General features: G+C 31.7%; 1 protein-coding gene across 2 annotated transcripts in view; it reads right to left on the reverse strand.

The window, feature by feature from the left end:
* The window catches only part of LOC129231837 (protein O-mannosyl-transferase TMTC1-like), a 297,404-nt gene that overhangs the window by 129,075 nt on the left and 141,018 nt on the right, over positions 1–27,311 (reverse strand). For both annotated transcript variants that reach the window (XM_054866219.1, XM_054866218.1), the window contains exon 4: positions 21,665–21,820. In XM_054866219.1, the coding sequence (XP_054722194.1) occupies positions 21,665–21,820 (156 nt within the window). The remainder of the gene's footprint in view (positions 1–21,664; positions 21,821–27,311) is intronic.

Consider the following 27,311-nt stretch of genomic DNA (forward strand, 5'->3'; position numbering starts at 1 on the left):
GTTTCTCCAGATAAACGAAGTTGTACTGCTCGTCGAAGTACTGTTATATACAACAGGAAATGAAGCATTGAGAAACCACAAAATGTAAGTGGACTTGAAATTTTTGAGTAAAACGCGTGCTAAATTCAAACCATTGCTAGGCATTCGTTGATTTTTTTTCTAAATAATGTTGTTTCGCAGCACCTGACACTACTATTAGTACCATCTCGTGTCCCAAAACGCATGATGTTTTCTCCTACAATGTTTGTACAAGTTATTTCCGAGTTTTTAACTTTGACCCTACTCTTAGCTTGCAGGTATTAGGGGAAAGTGAAATAGCACAAGAAAACTGAAGTAGTAAAATATTTTCACTTTACACTGCCACCTATCTAGCTACCAAAAAAAAAAAAGAGCTCTAAATATCAAGGAAGAAATTAATACAAGTCAATGTTAAATTTGATTGAACTATCATTGTAATATATTGTGCTTTTTTAAAAATATTTTTATCTAATATGAAGCATGTTTTCAATTAAGGGGGTCCGGGACACATTTTGAATTTTTTTTTTATTATATACTTTAGAGTTTTGAAATTTTTTGCACTGATTCACCATTTATTTAATAAGCAAAATCATAACATAAATATGAAAAAAAGAAATTTTTTTATTTAAATTTAATTAGTTTTTTTTATAAAAAATGGGGTTGCTTTAAATTGCTACAACTCAAAATATTCTTAAACAATTTTCAATTTTTTTTCAATGAATTACGCACAAATATCTAAGCTTTAATTTTTATTCGGCGATTTTAAAAATATTGATTCAATAAAAAGAAAAAAATATTTGAAGAAAAATTTCGAAAAATTTGAAGATACTTTTTTTTAAAAAAAAATCGTAATTTTTGCAGTAAACGTTCTTTTCAAATTCGACGAATAAAATTTAAAGTAAACTGTTTGAAAAAGATATGCTCCAAGTTTCATTACTTTATCTTAATCGGTTCCTGACTTATAAGAGTTTGAATGCAAGAAATCGGGAAAAATTGCATCATGGAGAAAAACGCGTTTAAAGTTTTAAAGTTAAGTACAAATTAGTTAGGTGCATGAAACAAAAATAATTATATCTTTCGTTCTATTTAAGATAGAAACAAGATTCAAACCTCGTCTTAAGCAGAAAAACACGGAGTAATTTTTTACATGATAAAAAAAAATTGCAAAATTTGACGATTTTTGTGTCCCGGACCCCCTTAAAATGTTTAATACAATTTGTCAAGTACGCGCGTGGCAAAGTGAGCGCAACAAAAGAAAGTTGCTCATTTCGTGTACTTATACATTCACTTATTAAATCACTTATGTATTCATTAATTTATTAATTCTTTTTCATCCCTTCAGTTCATAATTCACTTGTTAATTTATTCATACACTTATTTTTTTATTCATGCACTATTTTATTCACTCATTTGTTTTTTCTCAAGTACTAAATAATTAATCTATTTATTCATTATTTTCGTTTGGTTATTTATTTATTTGATATAAAATGTTTTATTTTTCTTTTGCCTAATACAAAAAAATGGAACATTTCTTCACTCTTATTCTTGAAGGCACAAATTTGCTGCCATAAGTTAAAAAAATGTATTACAATTTAAGTTCTATCATAAAATGCATTATTCTTTTTTCGTTATAGGGAATTTTCAAAACAATTTTCCAATTTGTTTGTTTCGAAAAACGCAAGTTATAATAATTGCTTCACCTTGCTCCATATTCCCCGTCATGTATATTTTTTACATCTATTGGGTGAAAAATAAAAAAAAAGTTATGTTAAAGTCATGTTTTCTACAGATGCATGTAATTAGATATTTGATTATTTGCCCTGATAAGGATTTTTTACTCACTATGTTTAAAGAAGGAAAAACCTTAAATTGTTACTAAAATGTAAGCATGAATACTTCTAAAAACCAAAAGACGCACATAATTTTGGTCGGTGATTAATAAGAATGAAAGTTACAATTGAAGAATAATTGTAAAAGTTAAAGAAAATGTGTAGAGGAAATAAGGCTTGAAGTAAGTTACAAGCATTCGTAAATAAGTTTCACTGAATTGATTCACTGAGGATGACATCATTAGACAGTGTGCATCTTATAAATAAAATTGAAAACAAGTCCGTGTTTGTTGTCTTAAAGGGCCATTAAAAATAAAATTGAATTAATATTGTATTATTTGAAAAGAAAAAAAATCATTACTTGTTAAGTAATACCTTAAAATTATTTGTGTGCTGTTAGTTTTTTTCCAATAAAATTTCCAATTTTTTCTAATAAAAGTCGCTATAAATCTTGGAATGAAGCAGTAAATCATCATCTGATGAGATTGATTTATTCTTTCATAATATATATATATATATATATATATATATATATATATATATATATATATATATATATATATATATATATATATAGTTGTATCTTCAAATTAATGCATTATTGATAGATTAAATAGTATTTAAAGGATTTCAGAGTATTTATTTACATAATGTGTGTTTTAGCAGTGCTTTCATAAAACATCTATGAAAAGGAAATACATATGACATTAATGCGTTCGACGATAATTAATTACTGAACTGGAATTACAATTGCAGCTAAATGATTTAGGAGGAAACTAATTAATAATTGATTCATTAATTATTAGATATCTTTTGTGCAAAGTTGCTAATTAAAAAGGGAAGGGTAAAAAACCTAATAAATCTCGAACTTCGATAACAAATCAAATCCTGAAATAATTAAATAACCATCTTAACTTATATTATGTTTCAGCAACATTCTATGCATTCTCTACAGTAAGAAAGATCGGTAATAAAAGAACCGCTTTCATTAACTGGCATTGCAATGAACAGTTTCCCATAAGACGTAATTCCTCCATCCAGCGTTCTCGAAATCAAATCGAAAGGGTGGGTGGAATTTATTTTTTTGGCTGCGCTATCTGAAACCCATCAACCGAATCCCCTAGTGTTCACCCCAGTCAAATCCCCTGCTTCTGGCGGGGAAAAATGTAGCCAAATCTGGTGTATTTTTCCCAAACGTAATCTCGCGAAAAGAAAGCCTTAATTGTTTTTTTAAAGGCCAGACCAAAAGAACAATTACTTTCAGCGGGCCATTTATTGATTCTGGTCCACATGCATCAAACGAATCATTCATTTGTAAATGAAAAGAGTTCTTGGGGAAGTTAAAGCGAACAATTATTGGAAAAACAAAAATGATTGCTCACCCAAGCGTGTTTATCTGATACAAAATCTGGCAACGTCCAATCGCTTGAAGAAGGATGTGACCCTACGTTTCTGGAACATAATCACAATTCACAGATAACCGAACACAATCTTTTCGACACATTAAATGCTGAATTTTAATATTTTCCGATAAGCGATATGATATTGGGAAGTTAAGCGAATAATCTTCGAAGTAATTAGTAACTGAAGTATTGCAGAGTAATCGCACAGTAGTCGGAAATTTTTATGTTGATAACGAAAAGGTGCGTTAATAATTACGTAATTTAATAGAATTTTAATGACTAAGCTGTCACAAATTCAATTTTAGTCTAGATTTTTGGGCAAAATTTTTAAATAAAAATAACTTGAATATTTGGCTTCTCTTTTTCTTTCTTTGAAAAAATATTCGGAGTTGTTCTTGTTTTGAGAAAGTTGGAAACTAGTGTGTCATATAATATTCGATTTTAAACGACTGTCGGTTTCAGTCCAACTTCTGCCAAGTTAAGGAAGTTTATTTAAGTCAAACATACTTGGTCAGATTTCGAGGAAGTTTGTGTAAATCAGAGGAAATCAGGAGAGAACTTAACAGTCGCGTGGAGAGATTTCGGTCAATAATGCAAGATCTGTTACAATCAAGAATGACGTACTGATCCACTACATACATGAAGCAGACAAAATTTCCTTAATGTTTAACTTTGAAGCTTCTTAGGTAAAATAATGCAATTTTGTTTTAGTCATAGGAATTGGTAACTATATTATAAAATGCTCAGCAAACAATTTTTAATGTAGAAGGAAAAACCGTAAACAAAAAATAGTACTTTCTGTCATTAAAAAAATTAGGAAAGAGTTTCGGTCCAAGATCCGACTTAGGTTGATCTACCCTCAATAAGTTTCCTAATAAGTTATGTAAGGTAAGTCTTTCAAATAAGGCCTAATAAAGGTACAAGGTTTATTATCTTGCTCACGTGTAGTTTAATTGTCTCCGATTTTTGTAAATTCATCAAATGACTCAAAAGTTTAAAAAAAGGAATGGAAAACTTTATTATATGTTTGGCATCAGTGAACCCAAAAGAGACAAATTGCTTTTTTTTTCTTTTTTTAGGAACAGGAATCCCTAGTAAGGCCAACTCTGAAAAAAAAAAAAAAAAAAAAAACACAAATAATAGACTAAAAATGAAACTAAAAAAAGAGGGGGAGGATTCTTCAATTTCGTATAAAACCCTTTTTACCTTATTTGATATGTAGCAGTAAATGTATTTTTACTAAGTTATGAAATCATCATATAAAATAAAAGAATAAATTGAATTAATGCAAAGCATACACTTTTATTAGCTCGCTATATATCTTAGGAAAAAAATACTTTTACTTATTTTTTCCTCAGTATGCTCCATTATTTTAGAATTGAATTACATAAATTTATGAATTGTAGTTATTTAAAAGCGTTGAGTTATCAAGAAATATAATAGCTTAATTCAGAGAACATTGTCTGATAACAAGCATACATTCGGTAATTTAAATCTTAGCTGTTTCTTCTTTTACTGGTTTGTTTTTCGTTATTTCATTCGTTCGTAAATACTTTAGAAATCCATAATATAACGCACTTAATAATTTTCCACGTGGCTTCTAACGTCTTTCAAACCGAAGCTACAAGTAAAATATGTGGAACTTTAAAGAACTAATATGTGTTGCTCCGTATTTCAATCTTAAAAGAAGTAGCTGGGAGCATCACTTAGATTTAGAAAAAAAATCGTTAAAACTAAAAAAAGAAAAAGAAAAATACTTTTAACAGAATTTAAAATTGTTATATTATTTTCGCTCCCACCCCTCCAATAAACCTTACACCTTCTTCAAGAGGAAATATTGGGTTAAAAACGAGTTACTAATAAAAATACGGATTATGGATTGTACTAAGGAAAAACGCTATAAATTTGTACTTTTTTTTTTCAAAATAATTACTTAACAAGTGTGATAATATGTTATTTATAAGTCTAAAAGAAATCATACGAGTTTATATTCTACTAAATAAAGAAACTTTCAGTTATAGACTACCGTCCGTGAGCCCCGAAACCCGTGTCTGCCATTCATTGCAATTTTGGGCATTAATAACGTTGTATTTCTTTCTGTTACTAATACTATCTCTGCTTCTTTTAATCTTTTTGCAATAATAAAATATTAATGTAAACTAATAGTTTCACATATTCATTGCCCATGTTCCCAATAGTATTTTTCATTACTATTAACTTTTACTTGCAAATGAAAACAACATCCTAGCTAAACATGTCTAAATAAGAATTTGAAATTTACAATAAACAATACATTGCTTCATAGTAAGCAGTTTTATGAGTTCCATGTTATCACACATCAGCTTATGATCTTATTTCAAGCAAAAGGAATTGTTTACTGAAGAGTAAATTGTTACCATCTGTCACTGACTATTTCTTTAATAAAATTCAGAAACTCTGCATTTTCTTTTTTATAAATGACGGATTCAATTTTTCTACTCTGAACGCATTTTCCGGCTCCGTTTACTTAAAGCATCTTCTCAATATTTCTTCTAGACTATTGAGAAACTGTTTAATTTTGAGTGATGTTGGAGTTACTTTTTCAGCAGTATTTTATAATCTTAAATGATTTTATGGACATACATATTATATGAAAAAGAATTATTTTTCAATCAGATTTATTTTTAAATATTAGAGATTTTAGGGCAAACGAAACTTTTCAAATATCTAAAAGGTTTTAAAAGCATACCGTTGAAAGACGGTTATTAATTTTGACTTGATGCGAACCAACTTATCAGCTTATTGCACGTGGCAAAATAAAACCACTCTCTGACAAATTGCACCATGAGTGAAAGTCAACATTTCGCTAAATTTTCTTTTCATCGTTATTGACTTACTATATTCCGTGTTATTAGTAGAAGAAAAGGAATGGGGGGTAATTTTGGAACGTTCATTGTTCTTAATTAGCTGTCATTTTCAATGTACAAATCGATATACAGATTTTCCAATAATTGTTCCCAATTTCCTTATTTAGAGGGCGACGTAAATGAAGAACGCTGCGAAGATCGAGAGCTTTTTCTTACTCAGTGCCTGTCTTATCTGAAGAATTTGTTCCCCTAAGATTCTTTAAAATGCGACTGAAGAACATTAATTATGTCCCAAATTAAAGCTATTCATTTTCGCATTTTAAGTATCGTTTAAAATTCCGGGATCAAGCGCATTTTCCTTTCTTCAAGAGATAAAAGAGGTAAATCTTTAAAAATAATTATATCTATTACAATCTACAATTTTATTTTTAAAAAGATTGCTTGTGAAGAACGGAGTAAATGCATTGATTTACGTTTCTAATTGCGCTAATATCTTTAGCACATTCATACGTGACTCCGATGAATATCATGTGACATTTAACGATGGAAATTTATTCGAGAGCGTAATTATAACTGTTCTCGAGCCTGGTTTTGATGACTGGAATATTAGCGTGACATAAAGTACTGATATCTGCTACTTATTTAGAACAAAAGAATGTGCCAGCTTAGTTTCAAGATTTATATAAACTTTACTCAGATACTTTAGTACTAGCCTTAAGTATTTTGAAGAATACTTAACGCTATTGAAATAATCAACAATTTTATCTCCAATACTGCTCATAAACTTTTAGAAATTGTTGATTTTCCGACAAAAGTTGATGGTAGTACAATAAAATAAACAGTTTGGCTTCTAATAATACTTTTTCACCGAGTGTTCTTCATTTTTAAATCAATAGCATTACTATAACAACAGCAAGTACTATAAAAACACGCCGTAGGTACTCATTTAAGAAGCATTCAAAAAAATAATGCATTTATATATTGGGCTTAATTTCAAAATTTAGGTTTTAAAAATATATTTTTCCCTTAAATAAAATAGGCTAAATTTAGGAGAGCATCTGTACTTTTTTTCAATCTGTGTAAAAAATCTCATGATAAGGATAAAACAAAATAAAGCATTACATATTATTTAATGATAAATATATAAAAGATGTACTGTAAAAAACATTAAAAACATTTTTAACCCTTTTTTCTATATTATTACATTGCAGCCTATTCTCCGTATATTCTGGATAAAACGGGGGGAAAAATGCTTTTAATGGTGAACTTTACACCGTCTCAACGATGATGACAGTTTGTTCATCCATCAAGGGACCCTCACCTAATTAAAAATTTAGTTTTTCCATAATTTCGTCACATTTTTTGCTAAGGTTTCAGATTTTTTGCAATGTTTTTGCTATATGTTTTAGTGATAAATGAATCATCGAATTGGATTATATCCATACACTAAAAGTACCTTACTCAGCACATATACAGCGAGTTTGACTTCCAACTGATATAAATACAATTTAAACAAGGGGATAGACATCCATACCCGATTCAGCGATTCTTCCAGGCATACTCTAAGTTGTAATGCTGCGTTATTCAAAATAGGTAGTCTATAGATCATTGATAGATGAAGCATTGATAGTTCAGATTAACCTTAAGTTTCAAACGTTATAATCTTGAAATCTGAAAATTGCAATACATTTCTTCTTAAGAAAGTGACGACATAGTAATTGAAGAATGCACTGCTGTTTCAATGGCAAAAGAGTTTTCGTAAATTACGTGATTGTAAAAATGTAAATCATGATTACGCCATGAACAGTTTACTGTTACCTGTAAATGCGCTTCCGAGAGCTAACGTTTGCATTTCGGGGACGTTTTTCGGGACATCTCATCTTAAGTTGTAGAAATATCTTTTATTTTTTAGGCTTTTTGAAATCAAATTTTGATTTTATTTCAAAAACGCTTCATGCAAGAGTCTCTTGTTTAGTAATAAAAGTACAAGCTCAATTTAGTAAGAAATTTAGTAATGCATTTTCAACTCTACTTTATTATAATTTCTGTCCGATTGATTTATATTTCATGAGTATGTCACAACTTTTTAACGCTGGTTTTAAGAACCTTTTCCGAAAAATTGAAATCACATGATGCGTAACTGTTACATCATTTTCTTCGCTCATTCACACAATCATGAAAAAATGCAGACTGTACGAACTTGACAGGTGACGTGCACATTTGTCATGATTGCATTTTACGGGAGCGTGCACCGTCTCTATAAAAATATTATGTTTGACTCGCTGCTATTCAAAGATTTTCAAAAAATTGACATCACAAAGCATAGTTAAAATTTTAAATTCGCAGTTACTTCAACAAAACCTACTCAGAGCGTCATTTCATATGCTAACCATAAAATCACGTTGCAGGCGACTAAAGCTGCACTTGGAAGCTTGCAAATGAAACAAGAAAATACCCGTCAGTGCGCAGATCGAAAAGAAACCATAAAATATGGTTTGTTGAATTTCAATGACACTTTGACCAAGGTTCGACCCTGTCATGCGACGCTAACCTGCCTGGGGTTCTATATAGTCATCTGTAATCGACTGCTAACGTTATTTCGGTTATTCCTTGGGGCATCACAAGCATAACCGCAATAACGTATTCAAGTACTGTGCAACAGATCGTTGTAGAAAGTAACATCACTTCAAAACCGAAATATTACATCCTAGTCTGGTATAGCTGCTTTTCAGAAAAATCTTGGTATGCCATGCGTAGCTGCATCATTGCACTCAAAGTTACTTAAGCGGATCTTTGAAAAACGTAACATCCCATGTATTGCAACATTATTATAACGTTGTCGCTAAAGTGACATTCTTTTGTAGTCATCCATATGATGTCACGATCGTAGTGACTGTGATAAATCCTCAGACAGTGATTTTACATGACTGCAATGTTAAGTTCACGACCAGCACAGTAGATATTAAGATAACGGCATGCTTGTTCTCAAGATCAGAATAATCGCTTTCAAAATATGCGTACTAGTATATTATAATTGCATTACGTGTAGGACGGATCTTCAGACAATGAACACATGAACATGACTGTAAAATCACTTTCAGGCAAAATCAGTTGATGTTTAGACACTACCACAAGACAGTGCTCTTTGTATCAGAATCCTTAATTTTAAAGCACACTTATTAGAGCATCGCACATTTATAACGATGTCAAAAGGGCCTAATAAAAGTTTCGTTACGACTGTAATTTTGTTATGTAAGATAAATAATACGTAGCAAAATGTGAAAGGATATAGAAGCTTTTACATTACAGCCATAATTTTGCAAAAGATGGCATCGCAATAAACGGACAAAACTATAGATTATATGATGATAAAATATGTGTGAACGTTTTTGCAGTTTTAAAATTCGTTTTGTTTAAAACAAATACTGTAGTTTATTTATTAAAATATCAAATAACGAATTAAGTATGAACGAATTCCATTGTTGCGATATCAATCTTTCCATAAAGCATTAAATAAAATATTATAAGCAATCATCAATCATTGACACAATCAATGGCCGGATAACAATTCACCAAAGCCGAGAATCTTAGACGAGTACACTACTCATTACTTGCTGTCTAAGTTAATAAATCAGCGTAGATTTCTTAGGAAGTGACAACTTAGGAACTCACTTCGCAAAAAATATCGTCTGCAACATGGTTGTCACTTTTCATTTCGTCATACTTCCAAGTAGAAGTAAATTACTTTCTTGATCCTCAGGTAATATTAATAATGCTCAGGGAAGGATGAAAGTCAAAGAAACAGTTTCGTATCATTTTGTTTTTAGTTGATGTTTAAAACAGTTTTAGATGCTCTTTTTCATTTCAGGTGCTCTGAAGCTTAGAGGATATAAGTATTAAATGGTAAATAAGTTAATTTGTTCGAGTTTTTTTTTTTTTTTTTCACACTATGGTACATTTACGTTTTTTGCAGTTTTAGCAATAAATGAGAAAAAGCTGATTTGTTACTTAGGTTCGTTTGGTTTTAACTTATTTCTAATGTACGTTTATCTCCAAAAACGTAGTATGACATTCGATGTGTTTTGGAAAATAGTCTAAACCTACCATGGACATCATTATTTTACTTTAAATATCAAATGTTAAATATAATTAACAGTGACAACTTAAATAAAATACCCTTAAATAACTCAATAAAAGAATTAATTTATCCGTTTTGTAAAGAAATGTAAACGTAAATAGTTATTTTACAATGGTGACAATGTGATTTAGTTTTTCTTTTAATTCGGGACTATCTTAATTGTAAATATTTTAAACTGTTGTGTTAGCCATCGGTTTTCATCGAAGTTACGGGGAAAATTTTAGTTAGTCAAACTCTCAAAATGAAATTATTTGCAAATTTCTTAGATTTTAAAAAAATAATAGTGCTTGTTGAATTATTTACGAAAGTATAGGATAGAATTTTACAAATTATTCAGAGCGTTTTCCTCGTACTTGGTGACTGCAATATTTGGATTAATCTGAAATAGAAATTTTTGTGAAGTAATTGCTTTGTATTATACCAATATATTATTGTTTTATTGCTCTTCAAGGTTTAAATCATTTGTCGATTTCATGGGCATGAGCAGAGCCACATAACTGAGAGCACTACTCCACCGGAGAAAGCAATAACTCCCAAAAAAATTATAGTTCCAGACATTCATCTATGTTAAAATTTTAAAGGGTAAAATAAGCACTTTAAAGTTATCTGAATCATAAATTTAGTAACTTTTATGCGCAAAATGTTTTCGTAAGCCTAATTTCATTGTTAATTTTTTTTAACCATTCATATGCCCATTTGTATATATTATTGCTGGAGAAAATTTTATATCGGGTTGAATTTAGTTTAAGAGAAATTAATTATTTTCGATATTAAAAAAGTAATAATAATAATTTAGTTATCAGCCCTCCTTTTTGGGGAGGAGGGAATGGGGCATGCTTCCAACAATTAGAATTTGAAGTATATTTTCCTCCCTCTTAGAAAGGTGTCAATTTGTCAGAAGCGATAAAATCGGTTTCTATAAACAGTCAAGATTGATTCATTTGGCAGGAAGTTGTTTTCGTCTGCTTATTAAAGTTTAAATGGATATGGAGATACAAGTTAAAGCTTTCATTAAAATGTTGTGCGTATTAGTTACTGAACATTAATATGTTCAGTAACTAATAACATTTTCAGCGAATAAAAAATACAAAGAGATAAAAACAGGTTTCAACAGCATTGTTTTGCAAAATACAACCCAAAATCAAAATAAAAGAATATCAGAAATATTTAAATCAAACTTATCAATAATTCGGGTAAAATGAAAGTATAAACAAGGCAAACCATGTGATTAATGAATGGATTAAACAGTTTCAACAACTTTGCAGAAATTTGTTCAACAGCAAAGTTATGTTGATTTTTTTTATCTGGGAAAAAATTAGAATAATCAATTCATTTAATGTGTATTTGAAAATCAGCGATAATATTTGCATATCTGTTAACAATGTAGGTTGCGACAAGTATAAAGCTTGGTGCCCGGAAAATTTTACGCCTTTGTTTTGCTGAAAATAGGTCTTTAACGTGATAAATCGGAAACAAAGAAGTTGCTTATTGTATCAGTGTTTGAAGTTAGAAAAAAAATTCAAATATGATTGAATGAACGTTTTACAATGTACGGGCTCGAAAATTTTAAAATAATATAGAAGGGCCGACCAGTTAAAAAGTAACTGAAGTACATGAAGTTAAAAGTTTGTAACAACTGGGAGAGATGAACGCAAATTAATGTGAATCTCCCAAAATAATCGTTATAAAAAGCCCCCTTACATCCATAAGTGTGAAAAAGAAGTTAGTTATCTAGTTATCGTATCCTAGCCAACTAAACTTGAACATTTGCATAAACTGCAGCAGCAATTCAGTTCCCTCAAAGTAAAACTAAAAATGACCATGAAGCAGAAACGCATCTAGATTTCCTGGAGCAAAGAGAAGCTCATCTAGGTGTAACAAGACAGGGGAAGTATTTAATTTGCTGATGAATCTTTATTGGAAATATCTGTTGATGAAAGAAGTGTTCGGGTTTGGCGTTTTAAAAGCGAAGCGCTTGCGATATCTTGTGTAAGACGTTCTACCAAATTTGAGACATCCTATATGGTACAGGAAATGCATTAGTGTTGCCGGACCTGGTCAATCGTATTTATTCAGCATTCAATGTTATAAAGCTTAAATTTTCCTTCAGACAATACATGGAAGCTGCTGAGAATACTCGTACATTCAAAATGTCAGAAAGACTCACGTTTGGAAATGCCTAAATGCAAATGAAAGATATTAGAAAATTTTGTCCAAATATTGCTTGAAAACTATCCCTGAATATTTCATATTTTTAAGATGCATATTAAAACATGATTATAATCTCATACTGCTCTCTAAAGAAAATACCGCTTAGATGTCCACTATGCACAACCTTTCTCTGCGTTTCGGGATGGATGAATCTATCGCACTCATCCAGGTAATTCTATCTCCCTAAATATCTACCCTTTAGAATGCCCACTGATAATAAGCACGTCGCCTAAGGAAATTGATGCACGTTTAACGCCTTAAACAGTTAAGAACATTTGAGTTTCTGAGTCAAAGAGACAAAAGAATCCTTAACGAGACTAGACGTTTTGGTGACGTGCTTAGTGCCTGAGTGAAATAGAAGGCAAATCAATTCAAGTTTTGTCTCTACTTGCAGTCACTAAGAAATTTCAAAAACTTATCTATCCAATTGAGTCTTAATTTAATAGTTATGATATACTTTTCTCCACTTCACCCTCGACGTGAAGCGTTTTAGGAGCTTGATGTTAAAGCGGGATAGTGAAACTTTTGTTACTAGCAAATTATAATTTAATATCTTAGCGTAGTTAATTCCGTTATTTTCTGCTAGTTAATTATAGTTAAACTGCCGGGGGCGTTTTATTTTGACTCATAACATACTTTTCTTTATTTAAACGTATGTTATTAATAGTAGATGCTATAGTATTTTCTTAGAGAGCAACTTTGGCAAAAACTCAAAGAAAAATAGATAATCAAACACTAAACTTATTATGTTACATGTATAACAGGGAAAAAATATTCCGTTGCACACGGAAACGAGCTGTTTAAAAATTCAACTTCACACTTTTCAGCTAATACATTTGATTTTCACAAATCTGTTTAGAAACTGAGAAGGATTGAAAACACCCAAAACCTGTAAGATGGCATTTTTGTTATTTATCACTGCGTATTGGTCAAGGAATCAAGGAAGTCACTTTTCTTGCCCAGATGTTATAGATGGGCAAAAAAAAAAATGATCAACCAATTTAAAATAATCATGCATGCTAGAAAATTGTTTCTTAATTTATTTTTGTTTACCTTCTTTACATAGTTCATAAAATAAATTGATGCATGTGTCAAAAGTATTATATTTTTACTTTCTTTTTTAATGATCATGTTGAACTTCTATGTAAAAGCAATTTAATGGTAGGTTAGCATTAACTGGATCTTTCTTAAACCACAGAAGTACTAAACAATAGCCGATAAGAGTAGAAAAAATGTCTTAAATAACACAATGGTTTTGTAAATTATAAATTTTGTCAGATAAAAAAGAGACAACTATTCGAAATAGAATATTTAAAACATAATAAGAAAATTCTAGCTAATTTTCTAAATTTTTGGAAAATATTAAATACAATGCTTGCTATACTTTTTCCTTCCGTACTAATTTCTTAGAGTAAAAGCAATTTCCTTACAAATTACCAACTATATAATAGTATTTTCATTTCAAGATACAAACGACGAAAACGTTATTATTTTCCTTTAAGTTACATCTTTTATTAAACTGAATTCCGCGCTCCATGTCTCTTTTTATAACTTAACAGTGAACATGCACATGTGAATTTTAAAATAAGTAACAAAATTCACATTGTTGTTCAAAATTGCATATGTGTGATAGTGAGGGATTCATCTTTTTAAAATAGAGCATGCAATAAAATGATTCTTCTCCTTACAATGTTGTACGTAGAATCTTTCTTGCTCCTAAAAAAGGGTAAAATAAAGCAAATATTTTCAGAATGCGTCGTATTTTATGACTAGACATAAAGTTTACTATTTCTTAATGTTTTGCAGTTGAAAAATCTGCTTCCATAAAATTGCATTCTTTTATTCCAATGTCCCATATATTCCTTGCTTCACAACTTTCGTAGAAATGAGAAGTTTCACGCTTTTTTATATTGCTTTTCATTATACCTGAGAAAATAATGGCCACAAACATGAAACTGAAAAAAAAAAAAAACTTTCTAACTATAAACTATTTTTAAAAGAGTATTTTTGAGAGGATTATATGCTGATTAATAAACACTTTTTTTTTTCTTTTTGGACAACTTTCAATTTCAAAGTGTTCTGTATTCACGCGGAGAGCTGCAATCCGAAAAATATGTTTACACAAACAGAAAATATGAAAGCGGCCTAAGGTGATTATTATTCCGTCTGAGTAAAAGATTACCTTAATAAAGCAAATGACTTTATAAAAAAATACTCTAAAAGAAAACACCTTTTTAAAAATTACGTTTTTAGTTGTACGCAGATAAACATCTTTATTTTCTAAGGGAAGTATACTAGTTTAATTTCATTTAATCAGTATTTTTTTTCCTCAAATTGATGTTTAACTGGGAACTTTTCTACACTCAGCGACTCTCTGAAAAATCAATTAATGCTTCGCTATCCACAATGCAGAAGCCTTAAAACGTATTATATGATTTACGAACCACTTTTAAAGTGGTTCGTAAAACAAATTATTTGAAAGAAACAAATAATTTGGAAACACTAAAGATGAAATGGTTGGAATGGTTCAAATATTTAGTTTGTTGATCGTTTCAGTTTTTTGGGTGATGCTGCTGCATTTTGGAATTTAGTGGAACAATTTAAAGTTTTTCAAATTGCGTGAAAATATTCTCCATCCCCGCAAGCACTACGTACAGTTTTTTCTATCAGGACGGTTTCTTTGTATGCATTTTATCTACCGATGTGCATTGAAACCTTCTTTTGTGTTAAGCAGTAAGTTACCACCTTCAAAGCAGCTCTAAGGTAGAACAAAATTAAATATATACCAACAGCCCGGTTCCAGAGACTGAAATTTTATCCTTATTACGGACTCATCAGTCTGGAATAGTGATTAACTGAACTGGAGGCAGATGTCATCTCATTGGAGCAGAGAGTGCCAAGAAACTTGTGGCTAAATTAAATTTAGCTCACCAGCAAGAGTCCGCTGCCTTGGTGTAGGTTAACTTGTAAATTGAAGACAAAGCTTATGCAGGGATGAAACTGTAGTCTCTGGATGTGATAACAGGACTGTCGGTATAATGTATGTAGTTTTGCCTTAACCCTGGCTAAAGGACGAAAACTTATTGCTTAATACCCAAGTTATGTGTTCAATTTACGAGTTGAACAGCACCATGGCTGCGAACTCTCGCTGGTGAGCTAAATTTACTTTAGCCACCAGTCTGCTGGCACTCTCTCCTTCGTTGAGATGACATCTACTTCCAACTAGGTTAATCACTCATCTCATTCTAATGACTCCATAACAAAGACAAAACTGCAGTCTCTTGGTATGATAAACGGGCTGTCGGTATATTATGTGCAGTTTCTTTTATGTGCTCATCAAAATGAATCCAAGACGAAAAATACTTCTTTTTATTACTGTTTACACACTTTATTCGAAACAATTATGCTGTGTTGTGCATGCTAAGAATTTACACACTGCATTCTAACCAACCTAATGCAGTTAGAGGGTTTAATGGTAAACTCTTTCCTATAACTTTTCGTTTTAACACACATTGCCAATCCTAAAACAATAGCATATATACATTCAAGGACTGCTACCGCAAAAACTCCCGCATAACCCTTAGATAATAAATTCCAGAGACAAAAACAGAGTTGAAAATAAAATGACATCACCAAAAAATAAAAAGCGCTGCAACATTTTAGATGTATCTTTAATTTAAAATTACCAAGAGGTAAAACAAAGTATTCTCATTTTGAAGGCTTCACTCAAATGTGCCAAATGAATTGTTTTAAAATAAACATGCAAACATATTTATGTTTGCACTAGTGAAAAAAAATGAAAAGAACTGCTCTTACGCGAATTTAAACGAATCGATTTAACTATACTGAAAGGCTTAGCTTTTGCATTTTTCTCCTAATTATCTGAATTCATTGAATGTTTAAATTTCAAAAAAAAAAAAAAACTTTTTTTTTTTAATTTTAAACAAGAGAAAGAAGTTAAAAACGATTAAATTTCTGATAATATTTTAAAATGAGAGCGAAAGTTATCAAGATTCGTATTTTTTTATTGATTGATAACCATATAAGGTTTGTAGTAACGTTTATCAAAACTCATAAAGCTTGACATTTTAGTTTAAAAAAAAAATGGGATAATTCACTTTTTCTAAAGAGATTTTGAACTCATTATATTTGGAGGCAATTTATGAAAACCAGATTTCCATGCAGAAGTTTTTTAATAGCGTAGAAATTTAAGAAAATATTTATCTTTTTCGAAGGAAAAAAAAGATTTATTGTAAAAAATAATAATAATAATAATAAAAGAACATGAATGTCAAAGTTTTGGAAATTGCTAGAGAGAGATGCCTTCTGATAGATAAGGTGTACAGAGAATAGGAATGTTACTGCACAGCAATGCAAGTATGTGGTAGTTACGAATAATTACAGAGATTTTTCAGTAGCAAAAGTTTCAAAAAGAACATGAGTTTTAATTTTCATACTTGAGAGGGAACAGTACGTTAAAAATTACAAGGAATTGCAATACGAGCATGTTAAGAATGTCAACAATAATTTCGCATCTTTTTACAAAAAGTAATTTAAAATTTGCACGGATAAAAATTAATTCATGAGATAATTCAAAAAACCTTTTATTGAACATCAGCCTTTCTCACACCATGCAATATATTATTTACTCTACTTTATAAACATGTGCATGTGTAACTGAAATTCATGTTGAAACTCATTCTTCATTATTGCTGACTTTTATTTACGAATATCTGTTGAAATGAAGATTCACGTAAGAAGTTTAATTTTTGGTGAAAGCCACATTAATCTTAACTGACGGCCGTGTTTTTCTATTGAGGAATCAGCCACGTAAAGCTGAAACTAACAGAAAGTTTAATGAGTTGAAGGACAGTCAATATTATACTTAGCTTCTCAAATGTTCGAAGACTTAGATCAATCAACTACAAACGTAGACATCAAACACAGAAGACTTGTGAAGATGTGACAAACAGCTACCTGAGTTTCAATTGGAGCTCTAAATTTTTGCAGATGTCAGAACATGAAGATGGGTTTAAGGCAACTACGTTTTTCGTTTATCTTCTTACTTATTTCATCCTGAGACATATTTTATGCGATAAATATTATGCTGGATCCACAGAAAGGCTTTTAAACAATAAATGCAATGACTGTTTAAATTCGTAAGCCTAAGACATTGAGACGTTTAAGTTGACGTAAAGGATATATATATATATCGAGCCGCCGTAGGTCCATCAATTTTTCACATTTTTACTATCACCTAATTTTGCTAGAGTATTTCATTTTTTGACAAGTCATTCATAAAGAGCAAACTTTTATAATGTCGCTCTGCCAGAAGTTTAAAAATAAAGTTAAATTTTTAAGCAAGCTTTTTTTAGTGAGAGGTTGCGTTAAAACTACGTAGACCCGTTAACGCACACACACGTATCTATTTTTTTAATTAAAGGCAAAATTTTAATAAAACGCTTGCGGTAAAATATGATTTATGACAGCGTTTTATTGGAATTATGGGCCATGTTCATAAATGGGTAATTATTTAATAATTACATGCTCACGTTCCTTATAATTTCTTTTACGATGAATTTTATGATTTAAGAGCACATAAACCTTGTAAGAGTTTTCTCCTGTGGTTACAGCACCTTTACTATAAGTAAATGAACATTAAATAAACAAGCATTTTGGCTCAAACTTCACGTTCCCAAACTACTCGGCAGCGAGCCAAGCTCTAAGCTCCCAGCGGATACCAAAACAATAACAAGGAATATTCATTAATATGTGAGAGGAATGTTGAAATTATTCGAACTATGCACAGTATCATTTGGTGCAAAAGCTCTTTACTTTTACAGCTACTAATCATGCCACTCAGTTCAACTTGTGTTTTGAGTTTGGGGCTATCTATCGAAACACTTTTATTTGCGGTAGTGCGAATGTAGTTAACTAATCAAATACGGTAACTCTTACTGATAACACGAGCTGAACAGAGAACAAAATCCATTTAATCCAGACTGAAAATTGAACGCGTTTTGAAGTGAGTTTGGTTTTACTAAAGGTCAACACACACAAACGCAAATGCGACAGAAGTTGCTGAGCTCAAAGCTGAGCCACTCGAGCGTATTGAATTATTGGATTTATGCATTGTTTTAGAGTACTTTAAATTTCAGATGGTGTGTGTATATTGGATAAGGACAGAAAATGCATTAAGCATAAATATTTAATGACAATCGAGTGCATGGCATCGATTAATCGAAAATTGGAATAATAGATTTTATTGATGATTTAACTCTACTTACTTGTACTCTTTTGTGGTAATCGATTGCTGTTAACAATCAAACTTTACCAGATGAATTTCTTTGTTTATAACGTATGCTGCGATTGTTATACCTACTGAAAAGTAGTTATTTATGAGTGTTATTTAAGTATTGTAATGGTACTTGAACATATTTGATTAGTAATTGCTTCTAGACTTTTAATTAATGTTTTTTAATACTAACAGCCAAAATTTTAGTTAAATAAATATATATTTCTTTTCTAACAATTCTTTAATTGGAACTGGTGCCGCTACCAATCTTGGAAGGAAAGTTATCGCTTTATAGACAAATTATGAACATGGGACACGCCCATTTATAATATTGCTTGAAGCAAGAGACACATCCCAAAAATATAAAGATATAGCTATGCAATACGAAATGCTAGTGATAGATCAACTTTATGCTGAGCTCTATCGATTTAGGTTGTTCATCATACAAAAGTATTGGTACTTATGCATAAATCTTTTTAAAGTGTCACAGAATGATTTGTTATACTAGGGAAAAAAAACAGAACAAACTTCTAAATTACTTTCTAGTCACTTGGTTTTTCCATGTATTACGGATATATTTCTTGCTCCTGATTTCAAAGGACCTAATACTTTTTGTTTATTTTTTTAATGCGATTTGAAATATATCATGCCGGTTACATCAAATTCGTTATTTCTAGTAAATTACTTATTATTATTATTTTAGAATTATTACCTGTCAAGTTAAGTATGTTAAATAAAAAAAAGTTTTAGGGGTATACAATAAATGTCTAACAGTAGAAATATGGGAATTTTAAAGAATTGAACATTAATTTAATTACATTTAAATGGATGGTTTGAAAATTCGAAGCAGTAGACGAATAAAAGACGGGGCTTCATGACACTTGCAATTTTTTTGCATTAAGAACATTCAAATGTTGCTAAAAACGAATTAGCAAGTAAATACAATTCCAGACAAACATGACACTAACTCAATAAATTGATTAGGTATTAGTATAGTTTACTAAGGGTACCACTTTTCTTCGGTCACAAAATAAAATATTCTTTTTTTTTCCTTTTGACATGACTCCTGTATAATACCATTTTAATCCAATCTATGATGTCCGTTTGTTTAAACCAAAACGTAATAATCTTCCTTATTCTAGTTAGTTTAAGTTCCTTTAGTTAGCATTAAATCACTAGCGGACATGTTTCTGTGCTTCTTACTACTAAACAAGCTTCTAAAAAAAATTACTGCACTAAAATAATTGCAACACTCTCTCAGGATTAAAATTTAATTTAATAAGCACACGGACACCGAAAAAAAGGACATAGCTCACGTTTGATAGCCTATGTACTAATACGAGATGTTTACGAAATTGTTATAATATTACAATAAAAATAACGGTAATTTCCAGATTAGACACATCGAATATTTTTCAGAACAACTGCCTCACTATATCACTTTGCTTACAAAATATTTTACCTTCTCAAAGCTCGTAATATCATGTCATGGTAATACCTCAATGTTATTTGTTGTGGTACATGCGTCATCAAATTTCAAATGCAAAGATAATAAATAAATAAAAGAAATTATCTATCGAAAGAACACGTTTTGAAGTGACTTCTCTACTTTTCATAACAACATTTAGTTTTTATCGTGTTTCACACACTATACAGGGTGTTCCCGTTGAACCTGCAAGACCTTTATTTTCGCAACCGTTTAGCCTATATGCATACTTCCAATTGCGAAATTGTTCAATATCAGATACAGAGTTAATATATTTAAATTTTGAAGCGAAACAAGCTGATGTGTATATCACATGACATACTTTTACACCCATTTAATGTTGGTAGTGCCTTAGAGTAAACAAGGAAACACTTTAAATATATTCACTCCTAGTTCGTCACGAACGCATGCAAAAAAGCGTTTTACAGAAATTTATTATCCCAATACCGACACTTATATCGTGATTTAATGGATAACTCTCTTAATATCACCAATGGCGGCAAATTGAAACCAAATTCGAAAATTTTTTTCGTCAAATTTCTTGTTAGCTTGGTGATCGAAAGCTTTACGATACAAGCCAAGTGTTCGCGAAATTATAGCATTACTTGAGTTTGCATTGAGATTAATACTGATTTTCCCCCTAAAAGGTATAAAAGCCCCCTTTTGGAGCATCCGAATAAAACCAAAAGAGGAGATGTACAACTAGACCCCACTAGGAGACATCAAAATTATACGACACATGGTTTTTGAGTTATGCGAGATACGTGCATACATACTACATACGCACGTACAGACGTCACGTAAAAAACTCGTGGTAATTCACTTGGGATTGGTCAAAATGGATATTTTGGGTGTCCATACGATTTTAGGCATGCATGAATGCGCGGCAGGGTCCTAAAACCCAGGAGGATACAGAGAGAAAGAGAAAAGAAAAAATATAAAGTATCTTCTTATACGTAATAGCGAATGATCGAGTAATGCTCCTACACGTCATCAACAATGAAACTCGAGCCACGGCATGATAATTTGAAAAAAAAAATGGTAATGTTTGACCTGCATGGAAATAGTTTATTTTGACAGGACTGGCCGGGATCCGGTAACTTAACTGTTTTACTGGTAAGACTCATTTTAGGAGAATGAAGAAACGAAAGAGTTTTCAATTATTAACGCTATCTACTGGAGTTTAAGATTAATTTACTAGAGTTAAAATTTCAACTGTCAAATTATCACCAAACAGTCAATTGCTTCGTTTAATTGTTGAAGCAATTTTCACTCGTCATACCTTGACGGGCGACTTTCAAGTGTTATGGACAATTGCACTTTTAAGTACTACTTTTAAAATGATTTGCATGCCTCAAATAACGTTCTTATATTTCTTTTTTCAGATAATGCATACCAAAATAATCAAAGATTTGTAAATAAAGGAGGTAAATGGTACCTGGTATTTCCAATTAATTGGAGCACTCTCCATGCGATGCATACTATAAGGACGGTGATCCCTTGCTCTTTAGCGAGAAGAGCAAACCCGGAGCATATCATACTTAAGAAAAGCCACAGAAGCCATTTTTCATTGTTTATACCATTTCGTGTACTCCTAGAGAAGAAAACACATCTATAAAATTTCCATAAAATACAAGAAAATTATATTGAAAGATTTTCATTTAAAAGCTTAATAACAACAAGAATTAATTTTGACTATTTTTTTAAATATTAACCGCTGACATTAAAGAATCATAACAAATACCTGCCGTTCAAGTTACATTTCAAATATACATATAATATACTAGCAATACCCGCACGGCGATGCCCGTGCTATGAATTTAAAGGAAGTCCACTGAATAAAAAATATCCCCCCCCCCTTTTGATGTAAAATGATCATTTTTCTTCAACTAAACTGAGCGTACACACCCCTTTTCAAAACACCTATTAAAGTATCTTTGGAATATAAAACTATTTGCCAAAACACATGAAATAATTAAGAGCAGCTTTGAAACTCAAAATAATCTCTAAACTGTACAGTTCATCGCTTAACACGCCAAGCAATCACGCTACCGTAACCCTGTGCTTTAGCGAGTGAAGCGGTTTTTTTTTTTTGCAATTTAAAATATTTCGCCTAAGAAACAATACTATACTAAAAACGTTAGAAAGAGTAAACACAACTGACGACAAATACGACACATCAAATTATTTACTTAGATAAATAAGTATCTTCAACTATAAGAACAAAAACAAACGTTGAAGAAGTAAGAAACACAAAACAATAGAAAAAGCCACCAAAATCACATTAGTAAGTAAATATCGAAAAAAAAAAACGCATTCAAAAAACAGTTCGCTGATCTCAACAGTCCCACAATAGCCGACTACGTGTCTGAGCCGCGCGGCATGGTTACTCTCAGTTATCGACACTGTCGGCCGGCGCCCTCTCGATGAGTTAACTTACCCCGCCATCTATTAAGACTTCAAAGAATTAACAATTAATTAAACACTTAATTTGCAATTACAAACATGTCGGTTAATTTGATTTTTGAAAAACATAGCATGTAGCCTTCCTCAATAGATGGTGTATTCAACACAAAAGGAATTTTTCAATTCCAACCAGTAGTTCTTTATATTAGCACGTTCAAACAAATGAACAAATTATTCAGCTTTACATTATTAGTATAAGTTTTACAGCGAGTCAAAATCAGTTTATCTTTTCAAGAATTGTCATTCTACAGACACTTACATAATATGCACATGACACTTACTACCCCTTCTTTTGCGTCAAGGGATAAATAGCATTTAAGAGAAAACTGTCGACTAAATTAAACTTTCATGGCTGTTTGAGAGTGTCATGATTTTTTTTAGATATTCAGACAAGTCAGTTACATTTTGCAAGCCTATGCTCGCAATTCTGATAATGTTATTTTTTTTTTATTTCTTCTTCTTTTTTATTTTATTTTATTTATTTAGTCATTTTGCAACTCAAATATGAAAAATGGACAAACATTTCTAAGTAATTTTAATAACAAAAACCAACAATTCAAAAAAAAAAGCAAAATGACAGCAACAGTCGAAATTAATATTACAACTTTATTGGACATGAATTGTTTTCCGAACTAAATGAAATGTTGATGCCTAAAAACGAAATAATGTTGATGGTATGAATGAAGGATGGTTATATTAAACTATAGAAATGGCCTAGATACATATTTTCATTTAAAAACATATCTACGGAAACAGCAAAATTGCAGAAAATTAACTTTCACCGGTGATTCACAGGAAAAATGGGTGTACGCCGATTTTCCCGGTGAAAGTGATAGCGACAGAGTGGTGTGTTAGTTTATTAAAGTTAATAATTTATAGTGTTTCCACCAACAAAAAAAAACTAATTTGAGAAATATATATATATATATATATTCTAATAGAAATGTAACACACATTTTATATACAAAATAATTATACAATAATAATACAAAACATAGATTATTCGTTAATAATACAAAAAAAAATCATTGATTCTAATTCAAATAACTGGTTTAAATGTTTAAAAACTACCTGGCTTGAACGAAGAAATTACTGTTTAAATAATTCAATCATTTATTGAAAAAAAAAAAAAGATTTCCTGTGCCAAAGGCTTTTCAACTAAATAAGCAGCTTGTCGTGGTTGCGTTTAGGATTTAGTGATTCTATCGCAACCTTTTTGTATAGCACTTCAAAAACATACACACAATCAGAATTACAAAGGAAATTGAGCTATAAACCCATAAACAGAATATGTTTCGTATGTACAACATCCGTCGAACAGTTACACTCAAATACGTCAGTGAAATATTCCCAATTTTATGATCATGGTGCACTAACAATATTCAATGAAAAAACTTTCCAAAACACATTTTAAATTCAATCCAATGCGTAATAACACAACCAACAATTCTTTATCTGGATCTTTTATCCAATTTTTGGCGTACTTTGTCATATGCCCCCATAACATTTGCCTTCAAGTTGAACGTGGCAAAAGGTGATATTATTGATAATGCATTAAAATTCTTTTATATCATGAAGTAATTTAGTTGTCATAAGGTTTTGAAACAACCAATAAAAAGACAAGAATCCGTTAAGAAAAGGTCGCTACATGGTAAAGAATTTTCCATAAAATTACTAACTGAAGAAAATACTTAATTACAATTTTCAACAATTATATTTTTAAAAAATGAATGCTTTATTTAGTTTTGCACTTATTTTAACAGTTTATAACATACATGAATAAAATTTGGTGCACTAAGGTAGTTTTTGCCGCTGTTGTGCAGCTCGGTGCTTGATTTTCGATAATATCTTATATTACACTCATGTTTGTGAACATTGCAGCAACATGAAGGACTCATTGCAAAGGAATAAAATTTATTCCAGATATTACTCATAGTACTATAAATAAACGATCAAAATTACAGATCATAGAAATAAAAAAAAACAGGCGTAAATTAGTATCGAAGATAGCTACCTGAGCCTGTACACGTTTTGGCATCGAATCATACAGGTGCTGAATGTCACGATTATGAATAGCATCGCATCTGGCTTCATTCTGAAGCCTAAGTTAATTCGTACCAACTGCCGGACGAGACACATGTGCGAGTCTCCGACTAACGCAATCCGAGACAGCCCGATTAGCGTCATATCCGGAGAACGGGCATGCAAGGAAGTAGCGAAGCCTGTCGTGCTTCGAAGATCACTTGTACGTTACGTGCGACATGTAGACGTGCATTGTCCTGCTAAAACACAGCACCAGGAATGCTCTGAAGAAAGGATAGTGTCTCCGGCGTCATAGCGTCCCTGAAGTAGCACTCGCTATCGAAGTTACCCGTAATTCGGACTAGATGTGACTGCCCTTGATATTCAATAGCGTTCCAGACCATGACGCCTGGTGTTATGCTGGTATGACGTCGGATTACTTACTCTGGGAGATGACGTTCCCATGTGTAACGTATGAAGTGTGCACGTTCATCGTTTTCTGCAGATTAAATCTGGTCTCATCCGAGCAGACGACCTGTTGCTAGTCCTCATGCCATTGGACATGTTGGTGGGCCCACTGAAGCCGAAAGTAACGATGGTAGATGGTACATGTCGCACGTAACGTACAAGTGATCTTCGAAGCACGACAGGCTACGCTACTTCCTTGCATGCCCGTTCTCCGGATATGACGCTAATCGGGCTGTCTCGGATTGCGTTAGTCGGAGACTCGCACATGTGTCTCGTCCGGCAGTTGGTACGAATTAACTTAGGCTTCAGAATGAAGCCAGATGCGATGCTATTCCCAATCGTGACATTCAGCACCTGTATGATTCGATGCCAAAACGCGTACAGGCTCAGGTGAAGGGAATCTTGTATAGGAGAACCCATGCATACAGAACTTGGTGCAGCAGACGTTAACGAACCTTGAATGCAGCAAGTGTGACACCTGTAGCCATACGTCAACGTTGTGCTAGCGTACGAGAGGACGCTATAAGATCCAAAACAGCTAGGCGGTGAGGTATTGAAAATCCCGATGCGTCGTTCGGTTGCGTTGGCTGAGGAAAGCCATAGCCCTAATTTCATCGTCCTCTGTCAATCTTTTACAAATGCGCATCACATTTGAGGCATTACGCCCCGCGCTGGCACTGATTTCTCTATACATAAGTTCACTCTCACACATTCCGATCACGCAACCCCATTCGAGCTCTCTTACTCGTTCGTATGACGCTCTACGCTTTGGACGAGGTGTATTGAGTACTAGAGAAACATCTACCATCGGCAGATAATCATACAATTAATTTCGAAAAACCTTTACAGCCCTTTATATACAGTCTACGCCACAGTTTAGAGGGCGTTACTTGGTCCACTCATGCGCGATGTACGATGAGCCAAAACTAAACTGTAATTCTAATATTTTGCATATCTTATCCTTCTATTCATTTCCGGTGAATTTCGGTTCATTTGCATAATTCCTTCTTGGTGTTGCAATTTTCATAAACATGAGTATATTTTAAAAGTTCATTTAACATTTTATGTGATTTTTGGCACATTTTAGCATCTTTTATTACTCGACAGACGTCGGGCTAATTAGTTCAGAGATTCTTTTTATTTTCTTATGTCTGAGGGTAGAAAATTCAAATTTAAACCATGATAAAAAAAAAATCTATGAACTATTTTCTTTTGCTTTCTTCCCCCCCCCCTTTTTTTACATTTATGGACTTTATTTCTTCTTTTTCTATTCCCCCCCCCCCCAGAGATTTTGATGAGATACTTGATTAAGTTAATTTTTAATTGCAAGTGGTGGTGTTATCTTTTGTAAATTAATGTTTTTTTTGTTTTTTTTTTCAAATGCTATTTTTTTGCGTACTACTAGGAAAACAGTGAGAGTTTGCTTTGTGATATTTTAACCTAACGCGCGGTTTTGCACAATTTTTGTTTTTGATATGGAATAAGACTGGCGGTGAGGATGAAATAAAAAAATATAAGTATAAATATGAAAACAGATTCGTATAGTCACATAGTTAAATATACTGATAGATATATGTAGATCTACAGTTAGAGATATGTATAGCAAATATGTTTCTCAAATTAATATTTCTTTTGATAAATACAAATTGATAAACACCAACGCAAAATGTATTTAAGCAGTCACCGAGGGCGGCAATCTTGTTGTAAAAATATTTTTGAAAGAAAACGTGAACTGCGCATCTAGCCTTTTGCGACTAGTTAGGTAGAATTTCAAAATGGCTCTTTGACTATAACGGAAACGCAAGACTAAAGCAATCAGTCACCTTCGTTTCTTCAGTTTACACTATGTGTTTTAATAAGCCTTATACTTTGTCAAAAACTTCCCTAAACCCCCTGAATAATTAAAAATACTGGTTTATGACACAGAGTAAGCTCGACGTTCAGTTTTGGCTCATCACTTGATGTGTTGTAATTTCTTCAGTACCGCTCAATAACAGTAAACATGTATCAGGATATTCCTTTAGCGAACCATCGATCGGCAAATCTTTATTCCAGGTCTCAGCGAGCTGTAAATTACTGCGTGTGCAAACTACACTTTACTGCTTGGATTCTGGAGATAAAAGAGGTCC

The sequence above is a fragment of the Uloborus diversus genome, chromosome 10, assembly GCF_026930045.1.
Source record: "Uloborus diversus isolate 005 chromosome 10, Udiv.v.3.1, whole genome shotgun sequence".
Taxonomy (NCBI): domain Eukaryota; kingdom Metazoa; phylum Arthropoda; class Arachnida; order Araneae; family Uloboridae; genus Uloborus; species Uloborus diversus.